At 31.4% G+C, this 22590-nt stretch overlaps 1 protein-coding gene across 1 annotated transcript in view; it reads right to left on the bottom strand.

Annotated features, from left to right (window-relative positions):
- Positions 1–22590, bottom strand: part of LOC139514487 (general transcription factor 3C polypeptide 1-like) — a 227791-nt gene that overhangs the window by 201279 nt on the left and 3922 nt on the right. Inside the window, exons 3-21 of the mRNA XM_071303813.1 lie at positions 17485–17699; positions 15370–15521; positions 14176–14301; positions 13600–13720; positions 12913–13086; positions 12318–12436; positions 11164–11294; positions 10301–10514; positions 8644–8774; positions 7728–8000; positions 7163–7260; positions 6595–6738; positions 6212–6364; positions 5056–5154; positions 4278–4415; positions 3847–3955; positions 3246–3334; positions 2125–2316; positions 682–874 (exon numbers count right to left, since the gene is read on the bottom strand). Coding sequence (XP_071159914.1) covers positions 682–874; positions 2125–2316; positions 3246–3334; positions 3847–3955; positions 4278–4415; positions 5056–5154; positions 6212–6364; positions 6595–6738; positions 7163–7260; positions 7728–8000; positions 8644–8774; positions 10301–10514; positions 11164–11294; positions 12318–12436; positions 12913–13086; positions 13600–13720; positions 14176–14301; positions 15370–15521; positions 17485–17699 — 2871 coding nt within the window. The remainder of the gene's footprint in view (positions 1–681; positions 875–2124; positions 2317–3245; positions 3335–3846; positions 3956–4277; positions 4416–5055; positions 5155–6211; positions 6365–6594; positions 6739–7162; positions 7261–7727; positions 8001–8643; positions 8775–10300; positions 10515–11163; positions 11295–12317; positions 12437–12912; positions 13087–13599; positions 13721–14175; positions 14302–15369; positions 15522–17484; positions 17700–22590) is intronic.

The raw sequence follows: 22590 nt of genomic DNA, 5'->3' as shown, positions 1-22590 counted from the left end.
TAAAAATAATTGAAAAAAAAGTTCTGCAGAGCATAACAAATAAGTTATATGTTCAACATTTTCTTAAAGTTTAAAGCATATTTGTGTCCAAAATACATAAAACATTTCTTTATATTTTTGTGTTGTCAAGCTGTTTCACTGACCGATTTCTTCAATCTCCTATTATTCTTAACATGTACGGCATGCCACTATGAGATTTAAACTGCTGAACAGTAATTGGTTTATACTATTAAATCTTAATATAGAAATATACACAAACAAATCAAGAAAACACCATAGCGGTGGAAAAATCAAGAAAACACCATAGCGGTGGAAAAATCAAGAAAACACCATAGCGGTGGACAAATCTTATTTAAATGTTCTTTTTTTAAAGCAGATGTAAACAAGAATGTGTCCATAGAACACAGATGCTCCATCCGCACTATCATTTGCTATGTTCCATGGACTGTAAAATTGAGATAAAAACTGTAGTATGGCATTAACATTAGAAAAATCATATCATAGGGAACATGTGTACTAAGTTTCAAGTTGATTGGACTTCAACTTCATCAAAAACTACCTCGACCAAAAACTTTGACCTGAAGAGGGACAGAAGGACGAACAAACAGATGGATAGATGAACAGACACACAGACCAGAAAACATGATGCCTATAAATGGGGCATAAAAACAAAATATATACATTTATGTCCAAGGTTACTACTGAATGCAAAGTGTTTCAGATCAATCCAATACTGTTCTACACCCTCAATACTGTCAAAATGGTATGTCTTCATCTCCAGTTGATGACCTGGAGGCATCCTCGTCTTAAAGTAACCCTGATATGATGCCCGTGTATCTACCAAGCTGGCATACTGATGTAAATAGATAAAGATCTGTAAAATATGAAAGTAATACATGTACATAAATCATCAAAGTCACTGTTTATGCGACTTAACCCTTTACCATAACGTCAGAATCTGAAAAATATTGATTTTGTCTGCCAAAAAAAATTCAAAAAGCTTTTGATGAAAAAAAAATATAGCTGACCAGCTGCAGGAAAATTGGTAAATACTTAAGACATTCATTATGTAACAAATGAATACATAAATATCAAGAGAAGCAAAAACATGTTCTTCCTGGAAAACCAAATTCATTGTGAGATGTTACACAGTATATCACAAACAAGACATACTAACCTGATCCTTCTCCTTGTTGTTAGATGTTACACAGTATATCACAAACAAGACATACTAACCTGATCCTTCTCCTTGTTGTTAGATGTTACACGGTATATCACAAACAAGACATACTAACCTGATCCTGATCCTTGTTGTGAGATGTTACACTGTATATCACAAACAAGACATACTAACCTGATCCTTCTCCTTGTTGTTAGATGTTACACAGTATATCACAAACAAGACATACTAACCTGATCCTTCTCCTTGTTGTTAGATGTTACACAGTATATCACAAACAAGACATACTAACCTGATCCTTCTCCTTGTTGTTAGATGTTACACAGTATATCACAAACAAGACATACTAACCTGATCCTTCTCCTTGTTGTTGGATGTTACACAGTATATCACAAACAAGACATACTAACCTGATCCTTCTCCTTGTTGTTAGATGTTACACAGTATATCACAAACAAGACATACTAACCTGATCCTTCTCCTTGTTGTTAGATGTTACACAGTATATCAAACTAGCTTTACTTACCTGATCCTTCTCCTTGTTGTTAGATGTTACACAGTATATCAAACTAGCTTTACTTACCTGATCCTTCTCCTTGTTGTTAGATGTTACACAGTATATCAAACTAGCTTTACTTACCTGATCCTTCTCCTTGTTGTTAGATGAACCAAATGACAAAAGTCCCATGTGACACAATCTTTGACAGTTCTCATGGAAGGCAAATATGTACTTCCTGGCAAAGAGGAGTCGCTGTGAAATCTTACACAGTATATCAAACTAGCTTTACTTACCTGATCCTTCTCCTTGTTGTTAGATGAACCAAATGACAAAAGTCCCATGTGACACAATCTTTGACAGTTCTCATGGAAGGCAAATATGTACTTCCTGGCAAAGAGGAGTCGCTGTGAAATCTTACACAGTATATCAAACTAGCTTTACTTACCTGATCCTTCTCCTTGTTGTTAGATGAACCAAATGACAAAAGTCCCATGTGACACAATCTTTGACAGTTCTCATGGAAGGCAAATATGTACTTCCTGGCAAAGAGGAGTCGCTGTGAAATCTTACAAGGCAGGAAGGAAATAGGGTATAAACATTTAACTGGATCATTAAGCCATTCCATCAATCCATCTATCTGTATAAGAAAAGGTGAATTAGAATTTGTGTATTTTGAAGATATCATATATTTACACATCATCATACAATTATAGACAGCAAATGTATTTATTCTGTATATATAGTTTTCAAGGTATTTAGAGGGATTATTGTCCAAAAATATCTACTCCATACTTGCTCCATAGTATATATCAAGTGAAAAAAAGCTGATTATACAACCCTCATATAAAGTGCACAAGTAATAATATGTTGATAAAATCTTTTTTGTTATAAATTCTATGCCTATATAATTATATAAGCACTTCCAACATTCCTGGTGCAGGTAAATACAATAATAAGAAAAAGATTCACCAAATTAATACCTGCTATTATCTCTTTTAAAACTAGCAACTATGTGAAAAGCAAGAGATATGGTGTATGAGCTTAGAACACAAAATCCCTTCTCAACACAAAATAAAATCATAGCTGTTCTTCATCTTCAGGTCAGTGAGCACTCCATTGCAAAGCTAATGCCTATACCTCACTACAAACTCAGGGCTCCCTTAGCACCAGTTACAGAGGAATTCTTGGTAAAACTTCAATAATTTGTCTTTGTTAATTTCAAGATTGGATCATTTGGCATAAATCAGAATTTGCAATATAAAGTAAAAATCATGTATGCATAAAATGACACCTCATATGCAGTGTAAATGAAATACATTTAATTGAGTAATAAAAGAGTTTGTTCTTACATATAAACCATTGTTTTCAATTGAAAATCTCCCAAATTTTAAAGAGGATGGAATGAAATGTACGTTTTTATTATTTTCCAATCTAAAGATTAACAGAAGCAGCTTTACAACTAATATTGGATGCTTTTTAAAGTTTAAGGATTACTCATTGTAATTTTAAAACTTGATGAGTATATAGGTTTTTAAAAATTACTAATTGAATTCATAGAAAAGTTACCTTATATGATACATGAACAAGTGCACAAAATAAACATAGAGGAAGCGACAGTAGTACATCACTAATCAGGCACCAACCCTTGGGATAACCTGAAATTAAATTCAATATATATATATATTCTCAATAAAGTAACAGTAAAATAATAAAATAAACAGCCTTCTTTTATTACAAATTAGAAGATTTCTTCAATTACAACTATCAAAAATTTGGTAAATAGTAAAAAAGTCTAAATTTTCTTCAGATGTGCTTTTTTTAATGTATCCAAATTTTGACAGAAAAAAACACTAAAGTCCATTTGTCAGTAAAATACAGAAAACCGAAAATATCATTTATTAAATTTTGCAATAGATTAATATATTGTCTTTAGATAATGTAACAGCGTCTGTCCAAATTTCAAAATCATGATGGTAAGATAAACTAATTGACCTCTAAAAATAAAATTAACCACAGTCTGAACCTTAATGTTGACCACACTAATAAAGGCAGTTAGGATCACTGTGTCTAGCCTCTGCAATTTTCATTTCAGGCTCAACTAAACTTTGATATAAGACTAATAATAAACAATATGTATCTGGAATGTTGATACCCTACATATATGTACCTCTGTGTTCAGGTAGTGGAGCAAGATATCTCTTCCATGTCATCTCATTTACATGTACAGGTGGGATTTTAGATTTACCCTTGGCTGAAATATCTCCACTTGATTCTTCCTTCATTCAAAATATTCATGAAATTAATATTATTTATAATAACAGTACCTAATATCATAGGTAGATTTTCGTCCAAAAGGAAAGTGCAACATTAATAAACATTTGTAAATAAAATGTTCTGAATTAGAAAATTATATACCAGTTCAATATCAAAAGTTAGCATCTCAAAAAAATGTCCTCATGAGAGACATGACAAAACTTACAGTTTTACATAAACATATTAAAGAAAGACGGCAAGTACAGATTACAGATAATAAACAAGACTATGGACAAAACAAGACAAGACATACATAGACTAAGCTTGAGTATTAGTGTATTTTACCTGAGAGCTGTCTTCTTGTGTTGTAACCTCCTCATCTGGTACCTTGCCTTGATAACCATACACTAGGTACCATAACAACTGTTGTATTATTCTTCCCCTCTGCATCTTAGCTTTGTAACCATACAGTCTAGCTGCTTTCTACAAAATAGTCAATTTTATAAGTGTATATTTGTGCTTTACTGCATAAAATATCTTTATGTACACACACACATTTGACTCAAATGACATTTCTTATCTCAACTACCTAAATAAAATTGTATCTCACTAGATTTTTACTAGATTTTTGTAAAAATAATCAGAGGTTGATTTTTCGCAGTTGCCAAGTTAGCTGGATTATGCATGAGATTATTTGTATCAATTTTATAAGTAAATCAGCAATGCATCATAAATATAAATATAAAATCATGAAAATGTAATAAAACTCAATTATTTCCAAAGAACCATATACTGATGTAAAGAAGATATTCCAAATGTTTTTACAAAACTTCACTCGAGATAATCTTTTGAAACAATTATGTTAGAGATATCTGTCCAAGGGATAAAAATGAAGAAGAAACCAAATGTTTGAGTAAATGTCTAAAATTTTAACCCTTTTTTTCTCTAAAATTAGCACACAAAGGTACATTCTTTATTGCATATTTGAATTAACTAGGTGAAAAACAGCTTGTATGCAAATTTCTTAAAAATAAATCTGAGTTGAAAAAAAAACATATTGCAAAGTCACTCTATGTATAAAAGGCATATACAAATATGCTAAGGTCAACACTAATGCACTTACTTTATCATAGATCATATCTGTAGATTTCAGTTTACTTTTAAACTCATGAAGTTTGCAAATACTTTCTCTGGCACTGTCAGGTAAACCTTCCAGTAGATCCTGTAAAATGGTAAATAAGTGTTAGTTGTATAAATTCTTTAAATATTCAACTAAATATAACATGAAACAAACTTTTATGTCTTCACCTGTGCATATTTAGTAAAATTATCAGGACTAAATTAACAAACATGGTGACTTTTTTTTATGGTGTTATGAAATATTATAATAAAAACAATAAACTAGAGGCTCTAAAGAGCCTGTGTCGCTCACCTTGGTTTATGTGCATATCATAAACGAAGGACACAGATGGATTCATGACAAAATTGATGGTGATGCATTTGTAGATCTTACCTTACTGAACCTTCTTGCTGCTTACAATTATCTCTATCTAATAAACCTACGAATCTATCCAAGTAGTTAAAATCTTTTGTAAAAATTTACAAAATTTACAAAATTTATGAAAATTGTTAAAAATTGACTATAAAGGGCAATCACTCCTGAAGAGGTCAATTGACCATTTTGATTATGATGACTTGTTTGTAGGTTTTACTTTGCTGTACATTATTGCTGTTTACAGTTTATTTCTATCAATAATAATATTCAAGATAATAACCAAAAGCTGCAAAATTTTTCTTCAAATTACCAATTCAGAGGCAGCAACCCAACAACAGGTTGCCTGATTGGTCTGAAAATTTCAGGGCAGAAAGACCTTGACCTAAGGAACAAATTTTTCCTGTCAGATTTGCACTAAATGCTTTGGTTTCTGAGATTTTAGCCAAAAACTGCATTTTATCCTATGTACTATTTTTAGCCATCTTGGTTTGCAAGCCAGGTCATCGGACACGTTTTTTTCAACTTGATACCCTAATGATGATTGTGGACAAGTTTCTCAGTAGTTTCAGAGGAGAAGATTTTTGTAAAAGATTACAAAAATTGACGAAAAATTGACTATAGAGGGCCAAGTATGGTTAAATTTGGCCCAGTAGTTTCAGAGGAGAAGATTTTTGTAAAAGTTAACGACAAAGGACAACGACGACGATGACAGACGGCGGACGCCAAGTGATGAGAAAAGCTCACTTGGCCCTATGGGCCAGGTGAGCTAAAAATACTTTCCTACCTTGCATGGTTTCTTTGCTACTGGAGGTTTTTTCTTGTGTGAGTTTTTCAGACTTTCTTTAGATACACTGAATGACTTTAATTTAGCTTGTTCTATAGCACTCTTAACAATATTGTCTGTAGGTTGTATACTGGGATCACAATAAAACTGCAACTACAATATTATAATACAAGAAAATTAAAAGATCTATGTACGGTCATCACATTTAGAATATATTATACATATGAATTTTTAAATGATATTTGTCATAACTTTCCAATGAAATTTGAACATTCTGTTTAAGATTTACAGTTATTTCTATTGTAAAGTTGAAGTTTAAAATGCACTTAGAACAGGTAGACAAGGGTCATCTACAAATTATTGGACATTTGATTTGTACTTACTAATTTAGTATTATCTCCTGCACCAATGATAGTTTTGATGCATCTCACTTTTCCCTGTTTCACTAGAATGTGTAGAAGAGTATTTAGTGTTTTCTTATCAATCTGAAAGGAACTTCCTTCTGTTTTCTCCTTTGCTCTTAAATTCTGTAAATAATGAAGAGAAAGTATGAAAATATATAATGAGAGTTTGGAATGTTTTTCACACAAAGTTTAAGGGACATACCTACTTTTGAACCCGTATTTTTCAAAATCCTCCATCCTCAACTGTGACTAAAAAGTAATTTGCAACCTTAGCTGTATTTGGCAAAACTTTTAGGACTTTTGGTCCTAAATGCTCTTCAACTTCGTACTTTGTTTGGCCTTTTTAACTTTTTTGGATTTGAGCGTCACTGACGAGTCTTTTGTAGACGAAACGTGTATACTAAATTTAGTCCTGGTATCTATGATGAGTTTATTTGAATCTGCATGAATTTCAAACTTGCAGTAATTAAACAAATATATACATAATGTTTTCTAAAGAGATTATTTTAATGGGCCAATGGAAAGTGATGGAACTAAAAGAACTGACCTTTATCAAATGGAAGACATTCTCTATCAACTTAGCATCTCTGATTGCCTCCAGTAACCAGGACATTCTTTTAAAATGCTTCCCTGTCTGTATGCTCTCTAGAAAAGAAAGTTTTGATTGTATATTGTTTACAAATCAAATATAAAAATCAAAAGCTAATAAAGCAGAAACATGTTTGATACTTGTAAAAGAAACAACAGAAATCACAGTTATTCTACATTTATGTTGATGTAGGTGAATGTATGGTTAAAACTACCACTTGGGTAAGAAGCTGATAAATAAATTCCTGACTTCAACATTATCACCAGAAATGTTTCATCATTTCTTAATGTAAATGATAAAAAACCACTCTTTTTTCTTACTTTTAGAGGTCACTTTCTTTATATTTATAAAATTTTATTGTGGCCAACACATTTTTTATACAAAAAACTTGAAAACATAAATTCAAAGAACATTATATTTTTACAGTGTTATTTCCAACCAGGTGTTATTGATTGTGTACCATATCAAAATTTGCATTCTGCCCTAAGACAGAAAAAACTTACCAGAGACCTAATATTCTTACCCTTCTTCTGGAATTTTCTCCTAACATTAGGAGAACCATACATATTCTGCTCTGATTTGATATGTGGAAATTCTGACACATCATCCAGGAAACTGCTTTCCATTGATACTTCTGAAATTTCTTGGGAAGATGAATTTATTCCTTCCATAATACTTTCAATATTATCAGTTGATTCATCCATTATTATCTCTTGTTTTATAATTGGTGTACTTGTTAACATTTCTGTAGATATGCTCTGATTCCCCAGTAGTTCATCCTGAGTAGTTTCTGCAGCTGTAACAAAATTAATATGGTATAATACCAGAACTGAAAGCAATATGTAATATTCCAGTGCAAATTTTTCGACATATTATGTAGAATATAAAAAGCCAGTAATCTTTAATTGCAATTTACCTTAAATAGTTGGTCTATATTTTTTATAACAAGCAATTTATTTTTGATGCAAAAACACATTTAATGTGTAAAACTTTTTATTTAAAAGAAGAAATTTATATAATTTGAGCTCATGTGAACCTACTATTATTGTACAAGGACTGAAGTAACAATTGGTTATTGCCATTGATGTTACTTTCCATAACTTGAATTATAACTTGACATGTATTGATAATCAGGTATTTTAAAACCTACATTCTGTCGTAACTTATATTTTTGTTATTGCATAAGGTCATGCTTTTCTTAGACTGCATAATATGATGTTTTAAAACAAATCCCATGTAAGTGTACTGATGAATATTTTGGTCTGAAAGAAATATCCTATCTATTCAATAAATTTTAGAAATAGCTTTAAGTAATTGCTAGTATAATTTTTGAACTTTAACACTAACATTTTTTTGAAGATTTCCTCTTTATTAGTTTTCCTCCATATATATTTTGGCCACAAATAATTTGACCAGTTGAATACTTTCATCCTACTTACTTTCATTAAGTCTTGCTTCTCCATATTCATCCTCGGGTTCCTCTTTCTTAATCAGCTCCAGGAATTTACCCTGTTCTGAATAATACTCCTGCAGAACGTTACTTTCATCCTTAAATTTCTTAGCAATGTACCTGGAAATAATTGATTATCTTCTTAAAGAAATTGACATAGCACCACTACTTCTAAAACACAAGACCTTACAACATACACAGTCTTGTTTATCAATATTGAACTTAATGTTATCTTGCTGTTCCTATTTCTTTCTATAACCTGACTATTATTTATTATTTCAGTAACAGAATATGTATTTTATGTAAATTCCACTAGTGGAAGAAAAAAACTTTGTTAATTTTTCTACATAAATAAGATTAAAAAGACAAACCCTAATACGTTTTTTGCAATAAAAGCTGGTAGCCTGCTATAGCCTACTACTTTTGCATGACTAGCCTGCCACTTAAGAAAAAAACTGAAAAATTGTTATTCGCTTAACATATTGTAGCTTTTAAATATAATAGTTCAACAAACATGATCTCACTGTATTCTTTTAACCTTGCCCATGTCCACTACCACATCTACAACACTACCTGACCTAATCAAAGCTTTACATATAGCTCTACCATCATAGTAATCTACTTACTGTATCCTTTTAACCTTGCCCATGTCCACTACCACATCTACAACACTACCTGACCTAATCAAAGCTTTACATATAGCTCTACCATCATAGTAATCTACTTACTGTATCCTTTTAACCTTGCCCATGTCCACTACCACATCTACAACACTACCTGACCTAATCAAAGCTTTACATATAGCTCTACCATCATAGTAATCTACTCACTGTATCCTTTTAACCTTGCCCATGTCCACTACCACATCTACAACACTACCTGACCTAATCAAAGCTTTACATATAGCTCTACCATCATAGTAATCTACTTACTGTATCCTTTTAACCTTGCCCATGTCCACTACCACATCTACAACACTACCAGACCTAATCAAAGCTTTACATATAGCTCTACCATCATAGTAATCTACTCACTGTATCCTTTTAACCTTGCCCATGTCCACTACCACATCTACAACACTACCTGACCTAATCAAAGCTTTACATATAGCTCTACCATCATAGTAATCTACTCACTGTATCCTTTTAACCTTGCCCATGTCCACTACCACATCTACAACACTCCCTGACCTTATCAAAGCTTTACATATAGCTCTACCATCATAGTAATCTACTTACTGTATCCTTTTAACCTTGCCCATGTCCACTACAACATCTACAACACTACCTGACCTAATCAAAGCTTTACATATAGCTCTACCATCATAGTAATCTACTTACTGTATTCTTTTAACCTTGCCCATGTCCACTACCACATCTACAACACTACCTGACCTAATCAAAGCTTTACATATAGCTCTACCATCAAAGTAATCTACTTACTGTATCCTTTTAACCTTGCCCATGTCCACTACCACATCTACAACACTACCTGACCTAATCAAAGCTTTACATATAGCTCTACCATCATAGTAATCTACTTACTGTATCCTTTTAACCTTGCCCATGTCCACTACCACATCTACAACACTACCTGACCTAATCAAAGCTTTACATATAGCTCTACCATCATAGTAATCTACTTACTGTATTCTTTTAACCTTGCCCATGTCCACTACAACATCTACAACACTACCAGACCTAATCAAAGCTTTACATATAGCTCTACCATCATAGTAATCTAGACACATCATCTTAGTGAGTTCAGCCCTGTTTACACCCTGTGGGCCAGCTGATTCCACTGCCATTAGTCCTTGACATAACAGAGGTCTCTCATAAATGTAAGCATAGGGCTTTAACTCTGAAAAAAAGAATTTTAAAAGTGCAAGTTTAGCAATGTGTATGGTTGTATGCATGGCAAAAGACAGACTGAGGTTACAGCCGATTGCATTGAGTGTGTAGGTAAAGGTACTATCTTTGGTTAGCTTGCTTGCTAGCTGAACTGTGAAGTCATTATAAGGTAAGGTATATTGCCCTCCTTTCGAAGTAGCCTAGTCCTACAGACAGATAGATTGGTTATCTGTCGGACTAGTCTACTCTTAAAAAAGGGTAGTTTACATAACCTAATAATTACTTCACGGTTCAGCTAACAAGCAAGCTAACCAAAAATAGAACATTTACCTACACACTCAATGCAATTGACAGTAACCATTATAACTTTCACCATTAGAGCTGGAGTATACAAAAGTCTATAGGACTATTAAATATAAATCATTTTTTTTGGCCACGGTGGCTGTATAAATTTATGTTGACACTTCATCAACAAATGTTTTAAGTTTTCTTGACAGGGAATGTAAGTGTATGATGAAATAAGAAATTATAGGTTACCTTTCTAATATTTACAAGAAAACTTCAATCTGGCAAAAAATTGATTTCCTTAATATGGTATAAACAAATTCCTAATATCAAAAGCTTTTCAGAACTCCATTATATATTATAATAATTGCTACCTCTCTTTGTGTCCTCTCCCTCAGTTTCCTCATCCTCTTCTCCAACCTCATCATCAGATTCCTCATCACTGGCAGAACTTGGCATTCTAGTACACTCAATTACACGTAAATGTTTTTCCGATATTTTGTTCCTGAAAAAAAATGTGTGCAAAATCTGAAAAAGAATATGGTTCCATACGACCATAGGCACTTTACCCTCCTTCTAAATTTGGTTTATAATTTAGAGTTTAATTCACAACTAACCTGTGAAGTTGGTGTGATCATAACTCAATGGTCAGCAACCTTTAAAAAGATTCCTATAACAGCTAGCACATTTGAATCTGTGTTCTGAATATTGTGCTGTTTTTCAATTCCTTCTTCAAGTAACTGATCATGATCAATCTGTTGATAACTTTTTATTGTGTGTTTACTTTGATTACATATGGACATGATAGGAAAAGGGGAGGGTTAACCCCTATATATTTTGTGCCTGCACAAAGTGAGATTACCTTGAATTAGCATTGTTTGTTGTTGTTTGTCATTGTTCTATTTTTTGGGCTTTTTTCTTCTTCAAAAGAGTAGGATTTGGGGGTTGATGTGGTCTTATTCTGACCTGGGTTTTTTTTTTTACAGAATATGGCTTGATTTATTTTTTGTGGATACCAATTCTCTTGGATTAAGGGAAAATTGTGTTTTCATTGATATTTGATTTCATGTACAGGCCTACAATAAATTTGAACAAACATTGAATTTTTATTAAATTTGTGTTACTTTTGGCAATGAAATTAATGAAGTATTTTATAAGTGAAACGAAAAATCCCTTAATTTGGCATATTTTTTAGACTTTCATATCATATTCATCATGTGTAGTAAGTTTCAAATTGATGTGATCACAATTTCATGGTAAATTACTTTAAACTAAAACATTAACCTTATTAGAATAACTCATTAGTTAAAACCCATATTTGTAGTTTTAGAATTTTTTTCTTTCTTTAAAAAATTACTTATCCTACAAATAGATATAAAAAGATGTGGTATCAGTGCCAATGAGACAACTCTCCATCCAGGTCACAATTTGTAAAAGTAAACCATAATAGGTCAAAGTATGGTCTTCATACCAAATACTAAATACCTCTTTTTAACAAATGACTTGAACACTATCTATAGCAACCTACTTTGTCATATATTCTTTCTCCTTGGCATCAGGAAACATTTCTCTGTACAGTATAAGATATGTTTTGAAGACCTTCTTGTAAGTTTTGTACACTTTCTTAAATGATTTCTCTTCTATGTGCTGAAAAGATATATATATAGATATCCCTATAAAACAGTAATTTCAAACAGTATTTCATCGATTTTGACAATAAGACCAATAAAATCATTTAAATGAGGTGTGTAAATAAACTGTTACTTACTAAGTAGCATATTTTTGGAAAGAATTACTTAATTGATAAAAGAAAATATTGTTTTTAAATAACATTTAACATTTTGAATCAAAATTCTAGAATATGAACATTAACCCTCAAATAGATTATACTTTCTCGGATATATTATCATTTCCTTTGCAAATATTTAGATTTAGTACAAATACTGGTAAATAAATTCTTCTGCACTTGTTCATAATTACAACTGATGTTCCTCCCTGAATTTTTTTTTTACTGTGTAACTTTGAAAATGATATAAATATATATTGATGCTGCCATACAGAAATATTAGAGCTCTCTACTGCTATCTTAAAATAATATATTTCAACTTTTATTTTTAACTCACCAAGTCATTTCTAGTTTTGGATATAATTTCTCTATGATTTGGTTTCTCCAATAAATATGTGGCTATTTGTGAAGCTATGATAAAGTTCTTCGAATTGACAACTTTGAAAAATCTGGTAAGATGAAACATCTTTCTCATCAAGTGCTTATGTGACTTAGATAAAACACTAACATCCTACAAAGAAAAAAGACATGGCATAATTTAAGGGAAAAAAATGTTTTTTGAGTTGCTGCTTATTTATAAATATGAACCAAAGCTCCCCCTGTGAGATTTCATATAACATAAAAAAATGGAATAATGAAAATGCATCAAATAGGCAAGTCAATTAAGATCAAGCTTGCAGAAGTTTCTTTTTCTTTTCATATCATTCATCCTACTACAAACCTTCATCAGTCTTCACGCTTAACCACAGACCCAGTCACAGACTCAGCCTCTTAGGCTTTTAAAATTGTTTCTAGCCTGTAAAAATCATCCCTACAGGCCAAAAGAATCAAACTAAATATTTTTTCCAAAAAATTGAGCCAAGGGCCTGTAGATTCAAAATTGTTTGGTGAAGACTGCCTATTTTACAGAATTAGTAATATGATTGGACTAATATGAATTTCAACTTCATTTCTTTAAAGTCTTTTTGTAGAACAGGTACATAATTTTCATATCATTGTTGTCAATAAATGCTTTTAGCCTTACCTGTTTCTTAATGATTCCTAGCCTGACTAGTTTAATTGTATGATAAAACAATGTTTTACTGGGCATCTTAAAGACTTCTAAACTGACTGGTCCAGCTGATAATTCTCCACTGTATCTTCCTCTATAAATTATATATATATTTTATATATCAGCTGCTATTTCAGAAATCACTTGTATTAGTTGACCTACTAAGTGTTTTAAACTGAAGAGATTGGCCAAATTTTTTTGGAGTCAGATAAATTTTGTATTTGGATATTTGACATTACAGGGACTTTACTATGGACAAATTGCTGCATTCAAATAAACATAACAAATTTTTAAATTGCTGCATGCAAACAGAGCTTTTACAATTCAAAATGGGAGTTTTAAATTGTTTGTGAAACAAATCCTGTAGCAATCTACACGATCATAAAAATTGACAAAAATTACAGAATTTACAATAAGTAATAACCTTCCTATTCTCTCTAGAACACAGTATGTTAAATCAATCCAGCTATAATTACCTTCCTACTCTATCTAGAACACAATATGTTGAATCAATCCAGCTATAGGTCGGATCAAAAGTTATATAATTACCTTCCTATTCTCTCTAGAACACAATATGTTGAATCAATCCAGCTATAGGTCGGATCAAAAGTTTTACCCAACAAAGCTTCATTTCTCTGTCTTTGTGAGGCAACAACAACAAGCTTCTCTCCAAATCTATAAACAATAACATTTAAATTGTGAATGAGCAAGGCTAACAAATTCAGAAACTCTACCCCATTTTTACTAATACAGAAAGTCAATGATGTTTTGCCATGGCAGACCAAAACACATTTAGATAAAATATGAAGAAGTGCACAAAAACATTTGGAACTGAAATTTTCCTGAACATTTCATGGAAATCAAGTTGCACTCTTCACTGAACAGTTCATAAAGGCTAATACCACTATATTCCTTACTTTATACTTAGGAAAACTCTCATATTAACTCTTAAATGGTAACCACCAAAGGTACTGGTAATTTGGTATCATTGTCATTCGTGTATCACAGTATATATTTTCAATTTTTGGTATAGTACATACATATTGTATTTTTGTATAGTATTTTTGTATTTTATATGTCATTTATGTACAACGCCATTGAATACATATTGTATATGTAGAAATAGGCGTTTAATTAAGTTTTAATGTTTCATGTTTCATTGTCAGAAACCAAGTAAAAGCTATGACACAAAGTGAATGTTTGTGGTTTCAAACTGAAGAAATAGATTGAAAACAAGTTGAATGCTTGTGGTTTTAAAATGTTGAAATAAAAAGAAATACTTTATGACTGGAAAAAAAAGTTTTTATATCTTCTTGCAGGATTTTTTTCTTTTAAAAGTTTGGATTGGATGAACAACAATAAATGGCATTGTCAGACAGATATTGTTCTATCTGGAAATATAAAATTGAATGTAAATACTTTGAGTTCAATTTGTGAAATTTCCACAGTGAACGAAGAGAATATTTTCAATAATTTATGTACTGTTCTCAATCTGATGGGAAATTTTGACAGATTAAGAAAGGGTTTTAAGATAATAAATAGTACAAATCCAAGACTATATCAAAACAAAAAGAATTTCAACACAAAGATTGTGTGAGAATTTCATAAATATCTTCAATAAAATTTTAAAAAGTCTCCTGAAACAAATGACAGCAAACCTGTAAATTAATGAAACCACAAACGAAAAAATGCCATTTTGTTAATATGTAAGTATTGGGAAGAATTATATGTTTCCATGCCAACCTTTCAATAACTTTATCCAGTGACATAAGTAGTTTGCCAGCACTAACAATTTCATCAGTAACAGAATATCTTGTATGAAATGTAGAACATGATCCAATCACACCGTCCTGGTTTATACAGGTGACAGGGTAAGCTTCTGTGTGGTGGGTATCCTGAAATTATAATCAAACAGTAAAAAACACAGAAAACAGTTCTACAAACATATCAGATTTGTATGCCCCTATTTTATTGTGTGTATTGAATAAGGTTTGATTGGTACTATGATATAATGCTGATGTTTCCTGTGAAAGAAGATGAAGTCTATATAATTCATTATTGGTATCTATACATAGATTTTGCAAAATTAAAACTAGTTAAATGTTCCAAGGCAATTGATTATTTTTATATTTTACAAATAATAAAAATATACCAAAAATAGTTATCATTTAAAAACAATCCATAACTTTTCACTACCCTACATCATCTGCTTAATGAAAGAAGGCTGAACAGTAGATAACTCCAGTGAACTCTTTACCAAATAGCCAAAATCAAATGAATGTTCAGCATTATTTCTGTTGAAAAGGTCACTAGAAATGTATTCATTGTTGATCCTCTTGTTATGATTCATTTTTTATTTCATTTTTAATGTAAACAAAGACTCCTTATTAAATCAAAAGAGAGAAACGGTACTGGAAAAGATTTCTGAGCTTTTATGGAAGTCTGGAAAAATGTTAATGATTTTGGAATCATTAGTATTTGAAAACATTAGTATATCGATTTTCTACTGCTATTGATGACTTCATCCTCATTTTTTTATGTCCTTTTGCTTAAAATAAAAATATTCTTATATTCTCATCCCTGCCTACCATAAATATGAAATACATGCCATTAGTTTTCTATCTAAGGATTATAATTCTAAACAGTTCACGTTTGTTACTTGAAACTTTTCTAGAATTGTTTCTAAATTTCTATCTTAAAATTCTAAATCCAAAACAGTTCAAGTCTTTTACTATAAATATTTAAAAACTAAAATAAAAGTTTGATATTTATTGCATATGTTTTCGAAAAGCCCAGTGAGAATCAAAGCTTTTTTTTATTACAGCATTATTGTATGCTTTGTATATTACAAGAATTCACAAATAACAACATATTACATGATATGAAGATCAAATAAAGCCATGTTGATTCAGATTGAACAACAATGCTTAAAAAGTTCTGCCCATCTTTCATGAACAGCAATAAGCAGATATTGTGAATGAAAATACAAACATAGAATAGAAACTGAATAGAAAGCAAGAAGTTTAATGTCTCAAAGATTAAATATAAAAGCAATCATCAAAAAGGTATTGCAGCAAAATGGATTGTTAATAGTCAGATACAGGTCTTCAGGCAAATACAATTAATACAATAATTCTCCTTGTTTAAAGGTAAACCATTCAAATACTAAAACTTCAACCACCAAACAAAAAGACTTACCTCAAAGGCCTAAAAATTTGAAACTTTCATTTAAGTGTCACAAATAACCTACTTTCCTAAATAAAAATAAACTTGATGGCTGGATGTATATGTGTTTATCATCCAGTGACAAATATTACATTGATATCAGGACAAGAAAGTTCAATTCATTGACCACTTTGGACAAGTCATACATACTGCATTGCTTCAACAGAAATCATTCAAGAGTTAATAGAAATAAGAAGATGTGGTATGAGTGCCAATGAGACAATTCTCCTTTCAAGTCACAATGTGTAAAAGGTAAACAATTATAGGCCAAAGTACGGCCTTCAACAGATAGCCTTGACTCACACTGATAGATAAAGACTGCTACACTTTTATCCACATAAAAGTTTGATTTTAAAATAAAGCACTAATTTTAATTCTTTAAAAAGTGTATTTCCATAAAGATATAAATTCACTACAGGATGTTGGATATTCACCTTGAATCTTAATGGGCAAACTTGCAAGTTAAAATTGACTACCATACAAGGCAGGATTACTTTTCAACTGTGAAGAAAATAAACACTGTAATTACAATGAATATCTTTTATAGCTGTAGTCACACAAAGAGTTTTTTTTGTGCATCAGATGTCCATCTTAGATTTCAAGCAATCTATATCAAACAATACTATACTATACCTGGTTTAATTCTACCATATGTCCACTCTCTGGGTCAACAAAGTCCATTCGATTGAAGATGTCCAAATCCGGTCTTGGTTCAGGTAGCTCATAGTAGACAAACTCTGATACTGTTGTCAACTGTCGCCATAGAAACGCTTTAGATTTCTCATCAAGTTTGATAACAAAACCAGGCCTTTTTGCAAGTCTTTTCCATAGTGTGTTCACTGTTATACCTGTATTGTGAAAAAAAATACATTTGGGGTACATCTTTATATTAGTTATGGACAATTTATTTACAGTTTATAGTATATATTTTTAATCTGCAAATTCTCATAGAGTTCTCATTAAGAAATAAGTCCTTAAATAGGACATTAAAAGTTAAAAAAAAAAAAAAGAATAGAAAGACAATGCAAACTGTCTAATTTTATAGTTTAGAGAAATAGTTCGTGTCTTTTTTTCCAGTGATACCAGATATCAGATAATGATATTCATTATAATATATATATTTATAGGTATTTCACTTTCTGATTCCAAAAAAAGCCGACTGTAGCAATAAAGTTTTGCATGAATTTGAAATATTTTTCATGAGGTTTAATCATATTTTAATCTGTAACATTCCTTTGCAGGATTCTTATATTTACTGTTATTGTGTCTTGTTTGAAATCAATAATGTAAGTATGCCACAAAATAAGCAAGCATGTTACTGGAATTCTTTGCATGTACCATAAAAATGATCAAAACTGATAGAAAAAACAAAAACAAACGGGGTTTAAAAAAATTGTCAAGCATGACATTACAGAAGGTTTTATTGCAGTATTCCACTTTATACACATACAAGGGTACCTTTTTTAACAAGAGGCTCTCAAGAGCCTGAATCGCTCACCTGAATTTTTTTGGTTTAATCTCTCATCAATGATTATTTTGGCTTTTCAATTTATTTAAATGTTCTTTGAATCGTCCTATTTTCTTCAAAAGCAAAAAAAAATCATTTTCTCCTATGTTCTATTTTAGCCATAGGAGCTATGTTTCTTGACATACAAGGAAATGAAATATAAAATTTATACTAGATACTCTGAAACTCTGAAACTCATTTAGCCTAAGTTTGGCTGAAATTGATACAGCAGTTTCATAAGAGAAGATTTTTTAAAGGAAGTCAACATGATGAACAAATTGTGAAAAAAGTCTTTAAAGGGCAATAACTCCTAAAGAGGTCAATTGACAATTTTGGTCAAATTGACTTATTTGTAGATCTTACTTTGCTGATCATATTTGCTGTTTACAGTTTATCTTTATCTATAATAATATTCAAGATAATGACCAAAAACTGCAAAATTTCCTTAAAATTACCAATTAAGTGGCAGCAACCCAACAATTGGATGTTTGATTCATCTGAAAATTTCAGGGCTGATAGATATTGACCTAATGAACATTTTTACTCGTGTCAGATTTGCTCTTAATGCTTTCGTTTTTGAGATATAAGCCAAAAACTGCATTTGACCCCTATGTTCTATTTTAAGTAACGGCGGCCATGTTTTTTGACGGATCAAAAATCAAAGCACACACTTTGTGCAGGATAATCTAAGGAACAACCATGCTAAGTTTTAACCAAATCCATTCAGTAGTTTCAGAGGAGAAGATTTTTTAAAGTTAGCAAATATGATGAACAAATTGTGAAAAATTGTCATTAAAGGACAATAACCCCTTAAGGGGTCAATTGACAATTTTGGTCATATTAACTTATTTGTAGATCTTACTTTGCTGATCTTTTTTGCTGTTTACAGTTTATCTTTATCTATAATAATATTCAAGATAATGACCAAAAACTGCAAAATTTCCTTAAAATTACCAATTAAGTGGCAGCAACCCAACAATGATTTGTTTGATTCATCTGAAAATTTCAGGGCTGATAGATCTTGACCTAATGAACATTTTTACTCCATGTCAGATTTGCTCTAAATGCTTTCGTTTTTGAGATATAAGCCAAAAACTGCATTTGACCCCTATGTTCTATTTTAAGTAACGGTGGCCATGTTTTTTGACGGATCAAAAATCAAAGCACACACTTTGTGCAGGATAATCTAAGGAACAATCATGCTAAGTTTTAACCAAATCCATTCAGTAGTTTCAGAGGAGAAGATTTTTTAAAGTTAGCAAATATGATGAACAAATTGTGAAAAATTGTCATTAAAGGACAATAACCCCTTAAGGGGTCAATTGACAATTTTGATCATATTAACTTATTTGTAGATTTTACTTTGCTGATCTTTTTTGCTGTTTACAGTTTATCTTTATCTATAATAATATTCAAGATAATGACCAAAAACTGCAAAATTTCCTTAAAATTACCAATTAAGTGGCAGCAACCCAACAATGGTTTGTTTGATTCATCTGAAAATTTCAGGGCTGATAGATCTTGACCTAATGAACATTTTTACCCCATGTCAGATTTGCTCTAAATGCTTTCGTTTTTGAGATATAAGCCAAAAACTGCATTTGACCCCTATGTTCTATTTTAAGTAACGGCGGCCATGTTTTTTGACGGATCAAAAATCGAAACGCACATTTTGTGCAGGATATACTAAGGAACAATCATGTTAAGTTTCATTCAAATCCATTCAGCAGTTTCAGAGGAGAAGATGTTTGAAAAATTGTTAACGACGACGACGACGTCGACGACGACGACGTCGACGACGACGACGACGACGGACGCCAAGTGATGAGAAAAGCTCACATGGCCTTTTAGGCCAGGTGAGCTAAAAATCACAATTCTATATAATTTGTGAATTTGTATACTTTATATTATAAAGGCAGACTATGGTTGTGTGTTTTTGGTGGATGTTGGTGTTGATGCTATGATTGTTAATGTTTGCTTCTATCTATATTTGTTCTGAAAATTTAAAATTTAATGTTTACTTTATTGTACATGTTGTATAGATTGATTGATGATTGCTTTAATGTACAGTGGCAAATATTTAATGTATGTTCAGGAAAATTTGACAATAAATAAAATAAGTAGGTCCTGTAAAACAGGGATAAAGGTTGGGTGGACTACCACTGGCAAATAAGAGTAAATTGGATAGAAATCTAAACTTATTCATGCAATAGGCAATAGACACACTATGGTATGTTACCTCTGGACGTCTTTTGGTAAATAGTGTTGGTTTGATGTTTCATTGAGATATACCTTCTATTTATTTTTATTCAAACTAAATATCAAAGAGCTGAAAGCTCTGAGGAACAATGACGCCACTGTCTCTAATATTGGGATAGTTTTTATGCAAGTCTTGATTTTCACATACCTTAATTAGTTTAACAATGCAACATGTCTCGTAAGCATATAATTGATATTTGTATATGTGTGTGTATGAAGTGAAGGTGACAACTGGCTGTGTTTTTTTTAAGACAAATGAATAGGTCAAGACTACCTGAATTGTACAAATAAATACCGTAGAAAGGCTTGTATATTTCTCACTGGTACATAGTCTGAATCCGTGTCCGTTCGCGCCCATTCACGTTTGCGCCCACTCATGTTCGCCCCCTTTCACTTTCACACCCTACATGTTCGCACCCAATCTTAATTGGTTTTGTGTTTAATAACTCTGTAAGCAAGTGTTTTCTTATAAGTATAATTGTTGTCATTGTCTCAAAAATAAAGTGTTGAATAAATCTTAATCATGTTTTGGATAGGGTATATTAAAAATAATAACAACCCTTTCTAAATAAAGTGGTATTTTGTCAACGTTTTATTTTGTGTTGAATAACTCTTAATCATGTTTTGGTTAGTGTATTGCTATAACTTAATTTCATTGACTTGTTTCAAAATGAAGTGAGATTCTGACTATGTTTTTTTCTGTGTGTTGAATAAATTTTATCATGTTTTGGTTATAATAGTGGATTGCTATATTTTAGTTCCTATATTTTATTGCTTCGTTGTTTCAGATCAAAGGGACCAAGCTGTTAAAAACAATTATCTTTTGTGTTTTTCCTTTAAAACCTTCAATGTTTTACTCATACCAAGCTATAAATACATTCAGTATTTACACCAAAGCAATTTAAAACAACAATCATGATTTTCCAATTATTCAACTTGACTTTGAATTAAAATCGGGCACGAATGAGTAGAGTGCGAACGGACCTTGGGTGCGAACGTGCGAGCTGCGAACACGTAGGGTGCGAAAGTGTATTGGGCGCGAACAGACCTGATACCACAGTCTGAACCCCCTTCTCCCACAAAATATTAAGTAAATAATCTTTTTGTTACTGTTATCAAAGGTCTAATGAAACTCAGGTAATTTCAAACATTTGTCAAAGAATTCTAGTCAAACCGGTACCTGGTTAAATTGGCACCTGGACAAATCAGCACCTGGTTAAATCGACACCTGCTATAGTCAATTCGTCACCCATGTTAAATATATATTTTTAACAGTATTTTAAGCAAAGAGAGTAAAAATAAGAAAGGGGTTGCCAGAATTTTTTTCAGTATTTAAGCAAAAAGGGTTAAATACTAACTTTCACATTTTTGGGTGTTCATGTACATTTTGTATATATTTATTTTTCTCAACTAAATGACTTTTTTGGTGTATTTTAAATGATATATAATGTATATATGAGTAGTCCAAATAATTATTACGTCTGGCAAGGCTTTTTTTATTTCATTCTGGGACACCTTCCTATGACCGCAAGGCTATGCTAATTTTTTTCTGGGACGCCCAGAAAAAAAAAATATCCTACCCAGACGTCATAATTATTTGGACTAATACATGAGATATTGGATATTTTTATGCATTATTTTAACCAGTTGAGCATTTTACAGGATTGTTGGTTTAATGCTGTTTAAATTTTACTGAAAAAAACACCTTAAATTTGCTAATTATTTGGCATGAAAGTTTGATTTATTGAAAGGGACTCATAGTTTTCCATTTTATTTTAATAATTGTCTAATTGTTAAAACAACAGTTGGGTAAGGGATTCTTTGTTTACCTTTATACACAACAACATATTCACTTTGGTTTCCTTATTTACCTAAATACACAACAACATATTCACTATGTACTTGGTAACATTTATTAATTAATTGAATAGAAAATATTATAACAAATATTATTGGATGCCGAATTGACGTCA

This window comes from Mytilus edulis, chromosome 1 (assembly GCF_963676685.1).
Source record: "Mytilus edulis chromosome 1, xbMytEdul2.2, whole genome shotgun sequence".
In the NCBI taxonomy this organism is placed as follows: Eukaryota; Metazoa; Mollusca; class Bivalvia; order Mytilida; family Mytilidae; genus Mytilus; species Mytilus edulis.
Note: the sequence above shows the minus strand (reverse complement) of the source record. Positions and strands in the feature narration are given on the sequence as shown.